At 46.3% G+C, this 17,793-nt stretch overlaps 1 protein-coding gene across 1 annotated transcript in view; it reads left to right on the top strand.

Annotated features, from left to right (window-relative positions):
• Window positions 1-3,345: 3,345 nt before the first annotated feature.
• Window positions 3,346-17,793, top strand: part of LOC106551954 (calcium/calmodulin-dependent protein kinase type IV) — a 61,468-nt gene continuing 47,020 nt past the window's right edge. Inside the window, 1 exon segment of the mRNA XM_087703247.1 lies at window positions 3,346-3,531. Coding sequence (XP_087559373.1) covers window positions 3,431-3,531 — 101 coding nt within the window. The 5' untranslated portion in view covers window positions 3,346-3,430.

The following is a 17,793-nucleotide window of genomic DNA, read 5'->3' as shown; positions in this document are numbered from 1 at the left end:
CAGTGACCTGGGATTGGCTCTGAACAAGGTCAGATAAGCAGTACGGGAGTGGGGCTATTTAACGCCAACTTGGAGCAGGAAACTTTGCAATGTCAGCACCTGTGAAATTGCCCATCTCCAGGTCTCTCTTGCAGCATCAAACAGTCAGCAGAGAATAACATTCGGAAGGGATCTTGGAGGTCTTCTAGTCGAATCCCCTGCTCAAGCAGGAGACACTATACCATTTCAGTTAAATGGCTGTCCAATCTCTTCTTAAAAGCCTCCACTGATGGAGTACCCATAACGTCTGGAGGCAAGCCTCTCCACTAAATAATTGTTCTAACTGTCAGGAAATTTCTCCTTAGTTCTAGGTTGGTTCACTCTTTGATTAGTTTTTATCAATTACTTCCTATTCTATTCTATTCTCATCCCATCCCATCCCATTCTATTTTCTCTATTCTATTCTATTCTATTCTATTCTATTCTATTCTATTCTATTCTATTCTACTCTACTCTACTCTACTCTATTCTCATCCCATCCCATCCCATCCCATCCTACTTTCTTTATTCTATTCTATTCCCATCCTATTCCTATTCTAATCCCATCCCATTCCATTCCTATTCCTATTCTATTCTAATCCCATCCCATTCCATTTCATTCCTATTCTTATGCTATTCTACTCCCATCCCATCCCATTCCTATTCCTATTCTAATCCCATCCCATCCCATCCCATTCCTATTCCTATTCCTATTCTATTCTAATCCCATCCCATCTCATTCCTATTCCTATTCTAATCCCATGCCATTCCTATTCCTATTCTATTCTAATCCCATCCCATCTCATTCCTATTCCTATTCTATTCTAATCCCATCCCATTCCATTTCATTCCTATTCTTATGCTATTCTACTCCCATCCCATCCCATTCCTATTCCTATTCTAATCCCATCCCATCCCATTCCTATTCCTATTCCTATTCTATTCTAATCCCATCCCATCTCATTCCTATTCCTATTCCTATTCTAATCCCATGCCATTCCTATTCCTATTCTATTCTAATCCCATCCCATCTCATTCCTATTCCTATTCTAATCCCATCCCATTCCTATTCCTATTCTAATCCCATCCCATCCCATTCCTATTCCTATTCTATTCTAATCCCATCCCATTCCTATTCTAGTCTAATCCCATCCCATCCCATCTCATTCCTATTCCTATTCTAATCCCATCCCATTCCTATTCCTATTCTATTCTAATCCCATTCCATCCCATCTCATTCCTATTCCTATTCTAATCCCATCCCATTCCTATTCCTATTCTATTCTAATCCCATTCCATTCCTATTCCTATTCTAATCCCATCCCATCCCATTCCATTCTTATTCTAATCCCATCCCATTCCATTCCATTCCTATTCTTATGCTATTCTACTCCCATCCCATCCCATTCCTATTCCTATTCTAATCCCATCCCATCCCATTCCTATTCCTATTCTATTCTATTCTAATCCCATCCCATCTCATCTCATTCCTATTCCTATTCCTATTCCTATTCTAATCCCATCCCATTCCTATTCCTATTCTATTCTAATCCCATCCCATCTCATTCCTATTCCTATTCTAATCCCATCCCATTCCTATTCTAATCCCATCCCATCCCATTCCTATTCCTATTCTATTCTAATCCCATCCCATTCCTATTCTAGTCTAATCCCATCCCATCTCATTCCTATTCCTATTCCTATTCTAATCCCATCCCATTCCTATTCCTATTCTATTCTAATCCCATTCCATTCCTATTCCTATTCTAATCCCATCCCATTCCTATTCCTATTCTATTCTAATCCCATCCCATCCCACTCCTATTCTTATTCTAATCCCATCCCATTCCATTCCTATTCTAATCCCATCCCATTCCTATTCCTATTCCTATTCTAATCCCATCCCATCCCATCCCATCCCATCCTATTCCTATTCCTATTCCTATTCCTATTCCTATTCCTATTCCTATTCCTATTCCTATTCTATTCTAATCCCATCCCATCCCTATTCCTATTCTATTCTATCCCATCCCATTCTATTCTGACTTCCAGCGCTTTGAAAAATAGATTGAACACCCCCACCCCCGCACCCCTCTTCTGTGTGACAGCCCCTCAAATATTGTAACATTGCTATCATCTCTCTCTCACAGAGAGAGAGAGAGGGAGGGAGGGAGGGAGGGAGAGAGAGAGAGAGAGTGAGAGAGTGTGAGAGTGAGTCCCCAGTCTTCCTTTTCGTTAAACTAACTACTAGAGCCATACAGTCCCGTACTCCATTCCTGCCGCCGGTCCATCGCCCTTGAAATTCAAAGCAGGATCCGTTAGGGGGCAGGAAAGAACTGGATTTGCCAGGCGGAGCAGAAAAGCCACCCTTCCCTCCAATAGAGGTCATGGGATCTTCCCTCGGTCGGGTGTGGTGCTGCCTGAAGCGCCAGAGCATCGCCCAGCAGCAGAACGGAGGAGCCTCCCGGGGGGAAAAGATTCTCAGCTGTGGCCGGGGAAACTTCTTTTGACGGCCCAGCCTTCCTTGCCTCTGGGCCCCGATGCATCTGCCAATCATCCTTCTGATCCAGAGATCTACGATCGTCCCTTTAAAGGATTACTCTTGGGCTGCAGCCGAGCGATCAGAATCCTCCGAGTGGAGCTGACGATTCCCAACTTCTCACCACTCCAACATCTTCCTGCAAGGACTCAAAAAGGGAGGGAGGGAAGGAAGGAAGGAAGGAAGGAAGGAAGGAAGGAAGGAAGGAAGGAAGGAAGGAAGGAAGGAAGGAAGGAAGGAAGGAGAGAGAGAGAGAGAGAGAGAGAGAACAGGAGAAGAGATTTTTCTGTCTGGGGCAATCCTTCCTTGGAATAACTCCCATCCTCCCACCAAGAAGACTGTGCTGGGAAAGGCAGTGGATTATGGCTGTACAGAAGCAGGGGGAAAGTTGACATACCCTGCAGGGTTGGTTTTCCAAGGCAACCCCAAGTGTCAAAAGGAGGAAGGAGGGAGGAAGCCATTTGCTGAGAAATGAATTTAAAAAAAGATAGGTAAAGGTCTGGAGAGGGAGGGGTGCCATCTTCACCTGCAATCCTGAGGATTTTTAGAAATCCACTTTTTAAGGAGGCTAAAGAGACACTGAGGCTAATGAAGATGCCAGCATCTCCAGCGTGAAGCTGCCGATGAATCTGCAACCGCCCGTATATTCTAGCAGAAGAAAATTTGGACATGCGGTTGTGAATCCTCCTGGATAATCCTCGAGATCTCCAAAGCCCTCCCCGCCCCGCCCCCTTCTCTCTCCAGCTCTTTTTTTAAAAAATTCTCTATCTGCAATGTGATCAGAGGAGGAGGAAGAAGAAGAAGAAGAAGAGGTGGAGGGGGGGGATAGAAAGGACAAGAAAGCACAAGCAGAGCCTCCTTCTGTGTTCCAGGATGCTCCCTTCAAAACCTCTGGAGGAGGAATATTGGATTGAAGGATCCCGGAGACAATCGGCTTTGCAGGATTTCTATCTGATGGGACCGGAGCTGGGCAGGTGAGGCCAGGCATTTGAATCTCTTTGGTGCCTTCTTGTGATGCTGCAGGAGGTTTTACGAAGTGGAACAAAGGAGGGTCACGGAAGCCCCTGAATAAATGATCTTCTAAAACAACTGTGATTTTTTTTCCTGCTCAAGAAAAGAGAGAGGCATAGGATCCCAACCCCCCCACCTCTCTTTCTCTATGGCTTCCACCTGCAGAGTCCAACTCTAAATTATATTTCCTGGAAACATATGCAGGTAGTCCTTGATTTATGATCACAATTGAGCCTCACATGGCTGTTGTTAAGCGAGACAGTTGAGTTTGCTCACGGTACAGCCTTTCAGGCACTGTTGTTGTGAATTGCTGCCGTTCAGTTAGTAACAGGGTTGTTAAGTGAATCCGACTTCCCCATTGACTTTGCTGGTCAGAAGGTCACAACTGTTGGTCACATGACCCCAGGCCACTGCAACCATCATAAATATGAGCCAGTTGCCAGGCGTTCCAATTTTGAACTCGTGACCACATAGGAAGGCTGCAACAGTTGTGAAAATATGAAAAGCGGTCGTAAGTCACTTTTTCCCCCAGTGCTGTGGCTAAATTTGAACAGCCACTGAATGGTCGTAAGTCAAGAACTACCTACACTGTACTGCTAGCAATGGCAGGTGGAGTTGGGCTGAGGCAGCCCCCGTGCAAAAGAAATACAATTTTAAATATTTTTTGAAATATATGCAGCTGTTTGGATTTATGCTTCTTTGTTTATTTTTTGTTCTGGTACTTCCAAAATGTCCAGCTTCAGTTCAGCCTTTTTGAACAGTCCTTGATAAACTTGTCCGCTTCAGGCAGGGGAAACTACCCTATTTTTCAGAGTATAAGACTCACCTTTTTCCCCAAAAAAAGAGAGTGAAAATCTGGGTGTGTCTTATACACTGAATACAGCATTTTTGGCCTCCCGAAAATCTGCCCCGCGCGTCCTGTTTTTTGCAAAAATGGACGCGCAGAGGGTTTGGGAGGCCCGCAGAATGCTCCTGGGGGCCGGGGAGAGCAAAAACCTTTTTTTATTTTATTTACCTCTTCAAAATCTTGGTGCGTCTTATACTCCGGTGCATTTTATAGTCTGAAAAATACGGTAATCTGAGATTTCAGGGAGGCGGAGTTCTACAAATGTTGGCAATGAATTAATCCTTATTAACCTTGAAAAACCAAGACTTGATTATCATCTTCAAGGAGGTAGAAGAGTGTGAGGGGGGGATATCAAAAAGTCAACATAGCAGCTACAACCTGAAGCCCCACCCCTTCTTTTACACACATCAATTTAGTTTCATTTAATTTCAATTAAAATTAAGCTCAGCTACAAGGACAATGATTACCCTCCGTGGATTTCAAATACTTCCTTTTGGACATCCCCTTAAAAATTACAACAGCAGGGAAAGCTTTGGGGTTCATCCGCATAGTTGGGGAAGAGAACAGCGGTCCGTTGAAATCTTACATTAAATCCCCAATCTGAACCCTGGGCAGATAGATAAAACACTTAAGAGGATAACCCTCTTTGCCATGTTCAAGTAAGCAGAAGGGTCACATATGAAAGCGGGCGGAGCTTCAGTTGCAGCCACCATCTTGACTTTTTTGACCATTCTTTGCAGACACTCCCGGGCAGAGGGCAAATGTGCGTGCAGCAAAGCTGGCTGGGGTATTCTGGGAGTTGAAGTCCACACATCTTCAACTGGCTAAGGTTGAGAGTTGCTAATATTCTTGATTGCCGGCTGGGGTATTCTGGGAGTTGAAGTCCACACATCTTCAACCAGCTGAGGTTGGGAGTTGCTAATACTCTTGATTGCCGGCTGGGGTATTCTGGGAGTTGAAGTCCACACATCTTCAACTGGCAAAGGTTGAGAGTTGCTAATACTCTTGATTGCCGGCTGGGGTATTCTGGGAGTTGAAGTCCACACATCTTCAACTGGCGAAAGTTGAGAGTCGCTAATACTCTTGATTGTTGGCTGGGGTATTCTGGGAGTTGAAGTCCACACATCTTCAACTGGCGAAAGTTGAGAGTCGCTAATACTCTTGATTGCTGGGTGGGGTATTCTGGGAGTTGAAGTCCACACATCTCAAAATGGCTTTACAATGCTCCCATAGATAAGGTGCTTACCATATTTTGTTATTTTACAAAGAAATAATTGAATTAATTACCCCAAATCCTGCATGCAACGAGGATGTCTCTTCAATGTACGAGAATGGGCAATTAATGTTCCCAAGGAGCCACATGAGAAACGGAAACTGTAGTAGAGGGCCAACCCAAGAGGTCTGTGACGGTGCCTATACATGCACAGATGCACATACGTACATTAAAAAAAAGTAGAAGTTGCTTTCAAATTCACGCGGATTGGACAGGAACAGCCAAAGGGCTGGATGTAACCCAGGGGCTGTAAAATGCCCCCTTCTGCTTCAGTGTATGACTTGATATCTGAAATAATCAAACCTTTACTTCTTCATGCATGTGATATTGAATGGTTTTTTACATTCTAATACCCTAGTCAAGCCGTTTGCAGCTTGAGAAAATCCCGAGAATTCAAGGCCATGCAATGGGGACCTTCCGAAGGTGCAGACTGTTTTCCCAGAACGAAAAAGAATGTGCTGGGTAGCTGGACAATGGACCAAGGGTGGCCCAAATGGCAGAAAAGGGGGAAGTGAATTATGCGGTTTCACGCGCAAAAATCTCAGAGCTAGCTTTGCTTCTTCTGTGCCCTGTATGGATCGATCAATAAAGTTATACTTTTGTTAAAATAGAAATTCTTTCGCTGCATATGCCAACGGGACAGTTGACAAGGCGGCCCATCCATGAAAATATAATATTTGGAGTTGTTTGGCTGTTTTGAGCTGCACACCCCACCCCACCCCCGGCTCCCACAGCTGGGCATGGATTTCAATGAAGAAATCCTGAGAGACCGCCTCCTGCCATTTACCTCCCAGAGACCCATAAGATCTCACAGACTAGGCCTCCTCCGGATTCCATCTGCCAGTCAATGTCGGCTGGCGACTCCCCGGGGGAGGGCCTTCTCTGTAGCTGCTCCGGCCCTATGGAACGATCTTCCCGTGGAGATCCGGACCCTTACTACCCTTCCGGCCTCCCGCAAAGCAACCAAGACCTGGCTGTTCCGGCAGGCCTGGGGCTGTTGATTTATCCAGCCTCATCCTAAGCTATGAATGTTGTGGAATTTTAATGTTGTTCTTTAATTTTTTTGTATGTTCCCCCTTTCTTTTTTATCTGTAAGCCGCCCTGAGTCTCTCGAGAGTGGGCAGCATACAAACCCAATAAATAGATAGATAGATAGATAGATAGATAGATAGATAGATAGATAGATAGATAAACAAACAAATAAACAAATAAACAAATAAATAACAAATGGGAGTGGGTGCAACATGCAATTGCTGTTAGATTGTGTGCAAAAAAAGAAACTGATTTCTCAGTGTGGAAAAGGCCCTGAGGCTCTATCGGTCCGCGTGCTCAGGGTTCTTTGGGATATATTAGGAATTCTGCAAACTTGGGAGAAGATAGAATAGCTCCTTCTTCTCTTCTTGTGCCATATCCGTCATCGGACGTTGGCGATCATGTTGCCGATCCTATTTTTATCAACAGCCGCGCGAAAAAGTGCTGCTGAGTTTTGTGCAAACGAGTCCCTTAGATTTCGAAGCCACGATGCTCTTCTTCTGCCTGGACTTCATTTGCCTTCAATCTTTCCCTAGAGCTGTGATGGCTAGCCCACGGCACATGTGCCACAGGTGGCACATAGAGCCCTCTCTGCAGGCATGTGAGCCATTACCCCAGCTCAGCTCTACTGGGCATGCGCGGACACCTCCTGTCGGCCAGCTGATTTTTTGGGGTCTCTGCCATGCATGCACAGGGGGCATGTGAGAGATGCGAGTGCATACGCAGGGGGCAATGAGAGGCAGGCCTCCCCCCCCCCCGACGCAGCCCATTTTTGCTCCCAGGAGGGCTTCAGGGAGGCCTATTAGTCCCAAAACGGGGCGCAGGGCACTCACATGTGTGCGGGGAAGGCGGGGGAATACATGCACCTGCACATTTTGATCATGTGACCATGAGGATGATGCAACGATCATGCAAGGATTAGTAAAATGTAAGTCACTTTGTAAGCAGTACATAACAATACTAATATTTCACACGATCTTGATTCCATCCCTCTGTTGATGCAGCCTAGAACTGTGTTGGCTTTTTTGGCAGCTGCAGCACATGGCTGGCTCATATTTAAATGGTTGTCCACTAGGACTCCAAGATCCCTTTCACAGTTATTACTATTGAGCAAGGTACCACCTACACTGTACCTGTGAACTCACTTAGGACTCTTGCTAGGGGACTGAGATATGAGCAACCATAGCAACCAACTTGAGAGGCATTTGATAAAAGTAGACCATAACCTACTACTTGATAAGATAGAAAAATGTGGATTGGGCAGCATCACCACCAGAGGGATTCGTAACTGGCTGACCAGCCGCACTCAACGTGTAGTCCTCAATGGAACTGCATCCACATGGAGGGAAGTATGCCCTGGGGTACCCCAAGGCTCTGTCTTAGGCCCACTACTCTTCAGTATCTTCATCAATCGTTTAGATGAGAGGATAGATGGAGAACCTATCAAATTTGCAGACGACGCCAAGCTGGCAGGAATCGCCAAGAATCCAGAAGATAGGCTTAAGATACAGAAGGATCTCGATAGACTTGAACATTGGGCGCTATCTAACAAAATGAAATTAAATGGGGGGAAAAGTAAGGTTCAGTGGGAAATCCGGTTCTGATCACTACCATAATAAAATAGATGTTGGACTCTAGAAAGACTGCAGAGAAGAGCAACAAAGATGATTACAGGACTGGAGGATAAAATATATAAGGAACAGTTGCAGGAACTGGGTATCTCTCGTTCAGTGAAAAGAAGGACTAGGGGAGACATGATGGCAGTCTTCCAAAATCTCAGGGGTTGCCACAAAGAAGAGGGAGTCAAACTATTCTCCAAAGCACCTGAAGGCAGGACAAGAAGCAATGGATGGAAATTAAACAAGGAGAGAAGCAACTTAGAACGGAAAAAGAATTGTAAGGTGAGAACAATCAACCAATGGAAAAGTTGTGGATGCTCCATCACTGGAGACTTTCAAAAAGAGACTGGGCAACCATTTATGTGAAATGGTGTAGGGCTGTGATGGTGTGCCGCAGGTGGCACATGGAGCCATATTTGCTGGCACGCCAGACGCCAGCTGATTTTTTGCCCTTCTGGAGGGCCGGGGGAGGCCATTTGTGCCCTCCAAAGGCTTCAGAAAAGCCTCCGGAGGCTGGGAGGGTGAACAACGGCCCCAACGGGCCAACCAAAAGGTCAGAAACAATCCATTTCCGGCTTCTGGGGGGCCTCCGGGGAGCCGGGAGGGGGCTGTTTTTGTCCTCCCCAGGCTTCAGGAAAGCTTCCAGATCCTGGGGAGGGGTCCCGCGCACATGCACATGTGGGCAGGGAGGATTGAAATAATGCGGGCATGCACACAATAGCGCGCACGTGCACAATTTTAGCACGCCGTAAGAAAAAGTTTCGCCATCCCTGGTGTAGGGTCTCCTGCTTAAGCAGGGGATTGGATTAGAAAATCTCTAAGGTCCCTTCCAACTCTATTACTCTATGTTTTAGGATCGTGATGGCGAACCTATGACACGCGTGCCATAGGTGGCACATGGAACCACTTGTCAGGGCACGCGAGGCGATGCCCTGTGAGCGGGCCAGCACAAATGTGCGCGCTGTCCAGCTGACCTCGGCCTTCTTTGAGGCTGTTTTTCGCCCTCCAGAGGCTTCCTTGAAACCTCCAATGCGCGAAAAATTGGCCCTACAGGCAAACTGGAAATTCAGGAATGGACTTCCAGTTTGCTCTTGGGACCGTTTTTTGCCCTCCTGAGCCTTCAGGGATGCCTCCTGAAGGCCCCTGAAGGCTCTGGAGGTTGAAAATTGGCCCTACGGGGAATCTGGAAGTTCAGGAATTGTGACTTCCGGTTTGTCCATAGGGATGATTTTCGAACTCCGGAGCCTTCAGGAGACTTCCCTGAAGGCTCCGAAGGGCAAAAACCAGCCATAAGAGCAAACCGGAAGTGACTTTTTTGCCCTCCAGAGGCTTCAGGGAAATCCCTGAGGCCTCCAGAGGGTGTCCGGGGGGGGGGGGGCAAGGGCGGGGAGGCTGTTTTCGCCCTCCCCAGAGTCCTAGAAAGCCTCTGCAGCCTGGGGAAGGCAAAAAAAATGCAGCAAAAGTGGGGGTGGGCGTCACTGATTGCGTGCGTGCGCTTGGGGGGGGGCATGCACATGGGTATGGCATGCCGGCGCGTGTCCCCCCTCTGCTGCCCCCCGCTTTTGGCACGGCAGCCAAAAAAGGTTTGCCATCACTGTTTTAGGAGATTAGATAACCATTTTCTGCAATGGTACAGGGTCTTCTGCTTCAGCAGCGGGTTGGACTAGAAGACCTCCAAGGTCCCTTCCAACTCTATTCTATATTCTATGGTGTTTCTTTCCAGCAAAGGGTTATCGCCTTGTGAGTGAAACCTCAGGCCAATTTGTGGACCAGGCTTGTCCCTTAGATTAACAAAATACCCTTGGCGGTGACATCTGTCTTTCTGTTTTGGGCCAAATCTCTCCCTCTCTCTCTCTCTCAGCCTCATTCCTGCCTCTTGCTAAGCCATGAAAATCAGTGTATTTTCCTCATTTAGCACCCTTCCCACGACTTCGTCCATCTTCTAATCTAATGAAAGATATCCATGGTCTCCATGTCCTCAACGGAGCCTTCTGGGTTTTGCAGAAGTTTTCTAGCCGTCTTACGTCAAAAGGGAAATGAAATCAAATCTAGGACATGATTTCCATAATTGGATCCATTCCCCCCCCCCATATGTTATATCAACAAAACAATGGGCAGGATGGGGAGCGGGTGGTGGCAGTGAATTTCACGAGGGGGGAGGTATCTAATTTTGCATTCCCCGATGATCCAGCTAGGGCTGCCGTTAATGAAATTTGGAGGAGGCAAAGGTAAAAAAACACCAACTATTCTTAGCAGGCAAAAACAGAACATATGTAGCGTGGATACTGCTGTTCCATAATGCTGCTATTTTGGTCTCCCTGTGGGGGTTTGTTTGAAGATGCTGCCAAAAAATCCTGTTCTTAGATTAAAGCGGCTAATTTCCCCCCCAATCTTCTGATCTGGTTTCGGTGCTTTTAACACTGGAAATCAAAAAGAATAAATCAAGTCCCCCAGAATCTGCAGATAGAGCGGAAGATGAAGTGGGGAAAAAAAAACAGGGAATAGAATTCCCAGAATTCCCCATCCGGGATGGACATCTCCTTTGACTGGGTCAGCTAGGAATTCTGGGAGATGTAGTTTCAACACACCGTAGAAGAAGGAAGTTGGGAAGTTAAGAAATTTGCTGAGGAACAGGTTTAGGGTCACGAACCCTAAAACTATTGACTGGGGGCTAGGACTGGGGTTTCTCCCCACCAAACGCTTCATGGTTTAATGCAGGTGTTAAAAACCATTATAAAGAATAGTTGCTCGAATTGGATATGTCTAGTTTAATGAAAAGAAGGACTAGGGATGGCATGATAGCAGTCTTCCAATATCTCAGGGGTTGCCACAAAGAAGAGGGAGTCAAGCTATTCTCCAAAGCACCTGAGGGTAGAACAAGAAGCAATGGGAGGAAACTAATTGAGAGAAGCAACCTAGAACTAAGGAGAAATTTCCTGACAATTAGAACAATTAATCAGTGGAACAGAAGTTGCCTCCAGAAGTTATGAATGCTCCAACACTGGAAGTCTTTAAGAAGATGTTGGATAACCATTTGTCTGAAATGGTATAGGGCTTTTTGCCTGGGCAAAGGGTTGGATTAGCTCTCCAAGGTCCTTTCCAACTGCTCTCTCCGCTTCCTATTCCTATTCTAAACCTAGTCTATCTACCCTTAACTTGATCACATCAAAAGCAGAATCAGAAATGGTTAGTACTTGGGTGGAAGACCACTAAGTAATCATGGAATTGTTGGCCAGGCTAGAAAATTTAAAAACAGAAACTGGAAAACAATGAGAATCCACTTCTATACCACAGCCAAGAAAATGGCATGGGTCTAAAACAGAGTGTAACTCAATCTTGGGTAGTCCTCAACTTACGACTGTAATGGTGCCTGCCCATCATGGTTGTAAGTCGCAAATTTTTTTGCAGTGGTCATTAAGCAAGCACCACAGTTGTTCAGCAAATTGATGGTTCAGCATGAGCCAGTTTTTCCTAAAACATAAAGTAATTGTACGTTTTCAGCAAAACCGTTACAAAACGTAGTTATGTGACTACGGGGAGAGTGTGGCTGTCGTAACATAAGAACTGGGTTCTAAGTACTCCCAGGAAGCCCAGTTGTCTCTGTTGGGTTGCTAAGCCTTGTCATAAGTCGAAGACCACTTGTATGGAGCCTGTGAGAGGGCTGAAATGATGGTGAGATTCTGACTGAATACACTCTCCTGTTCTTTGTTTGATTCTTGGTTTTCTATTTATAGTTTTTAATTGTTTTAATGGTTCTCATTGTTTTAATTCTTTTTGTGTTATTTTAAATGTGTGCGCCACCCAGAGGCACATCAGTGAGACAGGCAGCTATATAAATCCATAATGAAGATTTGGAGTTTCTTTACAGATTTGATTTACACCCTGCTTTCAGTCCCAGTCAGTGAAAGCGCCCAGCTAGCCAGTCCTAGCTAATCTCAAAAAAACAGAACTGAGTCAGATCTGATCAGTTGGTGGGGAAAAACAGCAGAATAAAGCGGTAAGATTCATGTTGAGCAAACACATCCCCCCGTGCGTGCAAGAGCCAAGCGCCTTTTACCTGTTGCCAAGAAAACTCAACTTTATCTCTGCTAAATTGCCAAGAGCCCCCCTTTGAATCGAGGGAACTCTTTCAAACAGAGTAAAAATACACATAAGAGGGGTGTGGTAGAAGGGGTACTTCTGAAATTTGGAATTCTAATTTACCTGATCCTATTTCTGAAGCAGAAGAGGTGGGTTGTGAATGGGTTGCACTGGAGGACCGTACAAGAAGCAATGGATGGAAATTAATCAAGGAGAGAAGCAACTTAGAACTGGGGAGAAATTTCCTGGCAGTGAGAACAATTAACCAGTGGAACTGCTTGCCTCCAGAAGTTGTGAAGGCTCCAACAACTGGAAATTTTAAAGAAGCATTTGGATAACCATTTGTCTGAAGTGGTGTAGGATTTCCTGCCTAAGCAGGGGGTTGGACTAGAAGATCTCCAAGGTTCCTTCCAACTCTGTTGTTCTATTCTATTTCAACAACCGTAGCAATAGCAATAGCATTTAGGGTTATATTTGTAGTTCTATAACTGTCTGGTTTGGTCCAGCAACCAAACAGGACAGGTACAAATTTCAACAGATGGTTAAGACTGCAGGGGGAAAAAAAACAATGGTAATCAGCCTGCCTTCCATTGAGAAATTGCATGGGTCAGAAGGAGAACTGAGTAAATATCTATAGACCCCTTACATTCTGGACATAAGCTGTTTCAACTCCTCCCACGCTACAGGACACTGCTTGCCAAAACAACTAGACACAGGGACAGTTTTCCCCTTGGTGTCATCCCTCTGCTGAACACCTAATTCCCACAGTACTCTCTTATGTCTAAGTATATTTACCCATGTGGTATACCCATATGGCTGTAATTTTATTATTGTCCTTCTCATCGTCGCTACTACCGCCTTTTATTGGTGTCATTCTTAGGATTATTATTACTCTTATTGTTTTGCGTGCGCCCCGAGAGCTTCCGCACCGGAGACAAATAGCTTGTGTGCAGTGGTGGGATTTAAATAATTTAACAACCGGTTCTCTGCCCTAATGAGCAGCTGGGTAGGCATGGCTTGGTGGTAATATAACTGGTTGGGCATGGCCAACTCAACATCACTCAGGTCAATGGGCACTTCACCTTAGCTGTTACAACGTAATAAGGGTTAACCGGAGAGGCAGTTTCTGTAAATAGGGCAATAAAGATCAGGCTAGAAACAACACCAGAATGTTTCCTTCCTGCCTTCCTTACAGGATTAGCCCTGTAAAGTGGAAGGAAACAAAAGGAGATTTCTTCCAACAACCAGTTCTCCCAACTGCTTAGAAATTTAACAACCGGTTCTCCCGGATAGGTGCGAACTGGCTGAATCCCACCAATGCTTGTGTGTCTAATCAGATAGACTCGGTCCGTGATGGTGAACCTATGCCACGCGTGCCACAGGTGGCATGTGGCACTCTCTCTGCAGGCACGTGAGCTGTTGCCTCAGCTTAGTTCCACCACACGTCCATGTGCCTCCCGCCGGCCAGCTGATTTTGGGGTCTTGGCTGCATACGCATGGGGGCGCAACGCATCTGGGAGACATGTGCGCATGTGTGAGGGGGCAGAGGGGTCATGTGCGCATGTGTGAGGGGCAGAGGGAGTGGGGGGTCAGTGGTTCACCTCCGTGCCCTGTTTTTGGTCTCAGGAGGCTTCAGGGAGGCCTACTAGGCCCAAAACGGTCCAGAGGGGTGGGGGTGTGGCACACCCTCCCCTTGCACCCCTTTTTTGTCCCAGGAGGTTGCAGGGAGGCCTGCTGGGCCCAAAACAGGGCATGGGAGGAGTCTCACGCGCGTGCGCAGGGAGGTGGAACATGCGGGTGCGTGTGTTGTGCGCACATTGCATTATAGGTATGGGCACACGATGGCAAAAATTTTAGCCATCACAAGGCTAGGTTTTAATACCTGCACTAAATCATAAAGAGTTTTGGTGGGGAGAAATCCCAGTCCCAGCCCCCAGTCAATAGTTTTAGGGTTCATTTCCCTGTTCCTCAGCAACAAATTGGGTCCTCATATTACTGACCTCAGAAGGATGGAAGGCTGAATCAACCTTGAGCTAGTCAGGATCGAACTGCTGGCAGTGAGCAGAGCTTGCCTGCAATGCTGCATTCTCACCACTGCGCCACGCGATCCCCTTTTGCTACCTTCGGACAAGCAAAATCAGTGGGGACGCCAGAGAGTCATTAACATGTAAAGTGTTACTAACTTAACAACCACGGGGATTCCCTTAACGGCCGCGGCAAAGGAAGGTCGTTAAAATGAGGCAAAACTTACTGGACAAGTGTCTCGCTGAGCTACAGAAATTTGGCGCTCGAGGGGGGAGGAAGAGAGAGAAAGAGAAGGAGAGAGGGTAGGAAGGAGAAGAAAGAGGGTAGGAGTAGGGGAGAGGTAAGGGAAGGAAGAAGGGGAAGTAGAGGAGGAAGGAAGGAAGTAGAGAAGGAAGGGAGGGAGAAAAGAAAGAGAAAATAAGGTGGTGATACAGCACGTGCTAGGGATGGTAAACAAAGCAATCCAAACTATACCTTATAACCTTTTAAATGGAATAACAATAGCATAAGAATGGCAAAGAAAAATAATAATTATGTGAATGTATACCTATAATTGTATGTAAAAGAGAATAAATGACAGTAAAAATATAAAGCACAATATAGGTAAATAATATTTGGTTATAAACAGCTAAGTATAAATAAATATAGAATTGTACATAAAAATGGATAACGAATAAGGAGATTGTGAATGCAAGATAGAAATGTATAGAAGGGAAAACATTAACTGCAAAGAAACTGAGCTGAGGTGGCGCAGTGGTTAGAGTGCAGCACTGCAGGCTACTTCAGCAGACTGCAGTTCTGCAGTTCGGCTGTTCAAATCTCACCGGCTCAAGGTTGACTCAGCCTTCCATCCTTCCGAGGTGGGTAAAATGAGGACCCGGATTGTTGGGGGCAATATGCTGACTCTGTAAACCGCTTAGAGAGGGCTGAAAGCCCTATGAAGCGGTATATAAGTCTAACTGCTATTGCTATTGCTATAAACTGATACGGAACGGCTGCATGATATATGATGGAACTTATTGTCCCTATGTTGTTTTAAGTTATGTGTCTGTTTCTGTTGATGTGTTTATGTGCATAAAATAAAAATTTATATCAGGAAAAAAAAAAGGAATTTGGAGCTCGGCTGTGGTCGTTAAGTCGAGGACTACCAATGTGGAAATTTTTTTAAACTACTCCGATTGCACCATTTTCTGTTGAAGTGGAGTAAAGGGGGGGGAGGCGGGGGACGACGACGACCCACTAACACGAGGCAGAAATGGCTTCTGACTGCTTCATGTATTACATCCTGCTGGGACCTTCATGAAAGGCAACTTTGCTCCACAAATATGAAAGATATTTTGGGGGCCTCTGAGAGGTTTTTTCCATCAGGTCATCCTGGATATCCCATCTGGGATCTATCTTGTCTGTGTAGATATAAATTTACCAGGTTTATGTCTCTGGGAACTGCTGTACTTGACAGAGGTTACAGCCCTATCGTAGTATCTCCTTTGGTCTTGAAAGCTGCCTAGCCGTTTAAAGCTCTTGAGCGTTTCAATTTTAATTAGAAGAGTTTTACCAAAGGAAGCCAGAGGGGGGGGGGGGGAGAAATCCTTCAGTGGTGAAAGAGGGGGGGGATTTTATCCTTCTGTACTGCCGGATGCTTGGATCTAGCAAAACACCATTTAGGTACACAATTAATGTGGCTTTCTGTGCCCTGAAGCTGTGCGGCGGTTTGGATTTGATCTCCGAAAAGTGCTTTAAAATGCCCAAATCTAACTCGGACTCGGCATCAAAACCCAAAGTAATTGGTTTTCCAGGCGAAGCCTCAGAGTCCCCTTAGCAAGATTTATTAAAAAGAAATAGGATTCTAAGAATTCCAGGGACGGATTTATTTCCCGTCAACAAGCGGTTTACACGAGAGTCCTTGACATACCACCGTTCTCTTAGTGATGGTTCAAAGCTACACCACCACTGAGAAAAGTGACTTATGACTGCTTTTCACACTTTACCACCGTGGCAGCATCCCCGTGGTGACAGCTGCAGTGATTCACTTAATAACGGTGGCAAGAAACATCGTAAGTGCACTGGCACACTACCGATTCAGCACTCAGTGCTGAAAAGGTTTGCCAACACTGTCCTCTACCATTCTATACAAGCGGCTGTCCAACATCTTCTTAAAGACTTCCAGTGTTGGGGCATTCACAACTTCTGGAGGCAACTTCTGTTCCACTGGTTAATTGTTCTCACTGCCAGGCAATTTCTCCTCAGTTCTAAGTTGCTTCTCTCCTTGATTAGTTTCCACCCATTGCTTCTTGTTCTACCTTCAGGTGCCTTGGAAAATAGTTTGACACCCTCTTCTTTGTGGCAGCCCCTGAGATATTGGAACACTGTTATCACCCCTGGTCCTTTTTTTCATTAAACTAGACCAGTGTTGGGGAACCTTTTCGGCACCGAGTGCCGGAAACCGTAAGAGCAGCTGCCCGGTGCGCATGCGCGCACTGGAAAGATGATCTTCCGCTTTCCCGGTCGTCAGGTTCCTGGCTCGCATGCACATGTGAAGACCATGCGCACCAGTGGTGGGTTATGATCGGGTACTGTTCCGGTGCTCCGGAGGGCCCACCAGCCCGCCTGCCGTCCTTACCTGTATTTGAGCTCTTTGGTGCTTCTGCACACGCGCACGGAGCGTACGGCGCCTGCACGACGCTCCGCCGAGCAGCTGGAGCGTTGCAGACGGTAAGTATGCATGCACGTGCTGCACACGTCTGTGTGTGCGCTGCGTACGTTCATGTGATGGACGCCGGGCCCCGTTGCACCGTACCGGTTGCAATAGGATCCGGAACTCACCACTGATACGCACCGGAAACCAGAAGATCATCTTCCCGGCGCATTCATACACACCGGGTGGCTGCTCTTCCGGTTTCCCACACGTACGGTCTTTGCACATGCATGTTCACCAGAAACTGAAAGACCAGGTAGCGGCTGTGCATGCATGCACCGGAAACTGGAAGATCATCTTCCTGGTGTGCATTTGCACACTCTTCCAGTTTCCAGCGCTCCCGCATGCGTGAAGACCAGCTGGCTGGTGCACTGGAACCCGAAAGAGCAACAAGCGACAGCCCTCGTGCCCAGAGAGATGGCTCTATGTGCCACTTCTGGCCCGCGTGCCATAGGTTCGCCATCACAGAACTAGACATAACCAATTCCTTCAACCGTTCCTCATAGCGCTTTTCTGCACTCTTTCCAGAGTCTTTGAAGTTCTCTTTCCTTGGTGTCCTCAGATCAGGGGTGGGTTTCAACCGGTTTGCGGCGGTCCCCGCGAACCGGTTGGTCGGCGAACCCGGAAGTAAGTAGCTTCCGGCAACAGCGAAGG

This window comes from Thamnophis sirtalis, unplaced genomic scaffold (assembly GCF_051295495.1).
Source record: "Thamnophis sirtalis isolate CommonGarterSnake01/CBP01778 unplaced genomic scaffold, rThaSir2_p1.2 scaffold_1, whole genome shotgun sequence".
Taxonomy (NCBI): domain Eukaryota; kingdom Metazoa; phylum Chordata; class Lepidosauria; order Squamata; family Natricidae; genus Thamnophis; species Thamnophis sirtalis.
The sequence above is the reverse complement of the archived record's forward strand: the minus strand, read 5'-3'. Positions and strand labels throughout refer to the sequence as shown.